At 56.0% G+C, this 2136-nt stretch overlaps 1 protein-coding gene across 1 annotated transcript; it reads left to right on the top strand.

The window, feature by feature from the left end:
• The first annotated feature begins 279 nt into the window (after positions 1-279).
• On the top strand, positions 280-1476 carry LOC123397142 (putative F-box protein At2g02030). Its single transcript, XM_045091804.1, has one exon. It carries the CDS (start codon positions 280-282, stop codon positions 1474-1476), a length of 1197 nt encoding a protein of 398 aa, XP_044947739.1.
• Positions 1477-2136: the final 660 nt, after the last annotated feature.

Below are 2136 nucleotides of genomic sequence, written 5' to 3'. Positions count from 1 at the left end.
ACGGTGCGCCTCCGCCTCCAGGACGCGGACGTCGGCGTCAGCGCTCCGCATAAGTGGTCTGATGACCAACGGCAGATCGATAATCGATGCACCCACGACAGGTAAGCTAATCTTCCGTTCACCTAGGACTAGGAGTCTGACTTGATGATACCTAATCCAACTCTAACACGGCAACAATTACGTCGCAACAAAGTACTCCTTCCGTAAACCCTGCACATGCAATCGGAGTTGATCGGACTTTTAATTGCCGCCATAGCGTCGCATCGACAACAATTACCCATGGGAAAACGTCGGCGGCTGCTGGAGCCTGATGGCCGCGGCGGCGAGATCCCTAGCGAGCTGCTGCAGGAGATCCTGGTGAAGCTGCCGACGAAGGACGTCGCCCGGTCCTGCTGCGTCTCGAGGCTATGGCGCGGCGTCCTCAGCGACCCCTCCTTCCGCAGCCTCCATGCCGCCACCTACGTCGCGCCCGCCGCGGAGGTCCTGCTCGTCTCCGAGTCGCGCGAGCCGGACGAGGCCAGCTTCTCCCGCATGTCCTCGGGCAAGATCATGGCCATGCGCTCCGTCGCCATCCCCGGCGACTACGGCCTCGCCAACGTCTGCAACGGCCTCCTCTGCTTCGTCCACCGCCACAACGCCCAGGCGCCGGCGCTGGTGTGCAACCCCGTCACCGGCGAGACGCTGGCGCTCCCGGAACCGCCTCCGCTCGCCGCCGAGGGCAACACGCAGCATCTCTTCGCCCTGGGGTTCAGTCCTCCCACCAAGGAGTACAAGCTGTTCAGGCTCTCATCCACGTCCGTGGACGTCTACACCCTGGGCGACACCAGAGGCTGGCGCCGGCACACGCACCTCTCGCTGCCTCATCCAACCAAGATCACGGCCTGGGCGCCACGGCTGATCGCCGGCAAGCTGTACCTGCTCACAACCGGTTGGAATCGAGTGCTGGTGGTCGACGTGGCTACCGAGGCGTGCCGAGCACACCGTCTCCCGGCGCAGGGGATCATCGCCTATGATATGCATATACCGCGGGTGGGCGCCTTTGAGCTCGACGACCGACTGTGCTTCGCACTGCACACCGTCGGCATACCCACGGTCCTCCAATTTTGGGTCATGTCGCCGCCGGAGGACGGGAAGCCGCTGCGGTGGGATCGGCGCTACTGCTTTCAGATCAACGAGGCTTTCAACCACTTGGGGCCATGGAGTGCATGGATCGACGATGGCGAGATGCTCTGCTACATGCACGGCGACACTCTGCACATGTATGGCACGAGAGGACGCTCGCCGCAGCCGGTTCTCGGCGAGATTCAGTGGTTGCAGTGGGACCAGCGGCTCCACATCCCAGAGTTCCCATTATGGTGGGAAACTTCGAAATGTCAATGGAACATCCACGGGGGTTACCACCCCACCCTTCTCTCGCCTCTCGTCTTTGCATTGCCGCCTTCCCAAGACGATGAGCAAAAGAAAGGAAGCAAATGAATATTATAAACAACTAGTACAAATATCCGTACATTGCAAAGGGTTTAAATATATTATAAAACTTGATTCGTGTGTCAATTTCTTATATCTAGTTTTGATAAACATCGGTTGTAGTTTATAATGTTATTGTTTTCCGGAGTATGACACGACCCGACGATGGGGTCCTACGCGTACTCGTCCGGAAACCAGGCGGTCTGATGGATGCCTTGTCCGTCGCCGCGGTATGAACGCCCCGTGGCGATGCTCCGGCTCATCGCCCGAGGCCAAATCCAATGACGAAGGAGGTCGGACCGGAGCAGCCGAAGGGGACGGAGCTGCAACTACCGCGCATGTATCTGCTAGAGGACAGAAGATAGTCGACATATTTGATGAGTAGTAGATATGTAGTATGTAGGTTTTATTTTATTTTATATGCTTTTGTATGGATATAAAAAATTAGTACGAGATGTCCCGTTATAGTGGTGCTAATTTGAGGCGTGTCCAGTCAATACCGCGAACGCGACCGCCAATATTTGAGGGGTCATATTTGCCATTCATAGTTGCAGATGTTTTTACTAACTTAAATTGTTGTCAACCAAATTGTAAGACGGTGCAGTCAAATAATCACAGTGAACCTATCTGTACTATTAAAAACATGAGAGGGCAGATCCAACTCGCAAT

This window comes from Hordeum vulgare, chromosome 5H (assembly GCF_904849725.1).
Source record: "Hordeum vulgare subsp. vulgare chromosome 5H, MorexV3_pseudomolecules_assembly, whole genome shotgun sequence".
NCBI classification, from domain to species: Eukaryota; Viridiplantae; Streptophyta; class Magnoliopsida; order Poales; family Poaceae; genus Hordeum; species Hordeum vulgare.
The sequence above is the reverse complement of the archived record's forward strand: the minus strand, read 5'-3'. Positions and strand labels throughout refer to the sequence as shown.

Coding starts and splice junctions, on each gene's coding strand:
- LOC123397142 (XM_045091804.1), top strand. CDS start 280: ATGGGAAAACGTCGGCGGCTGCTGGAGCCTGATGGCCGCGGCGGCGAG.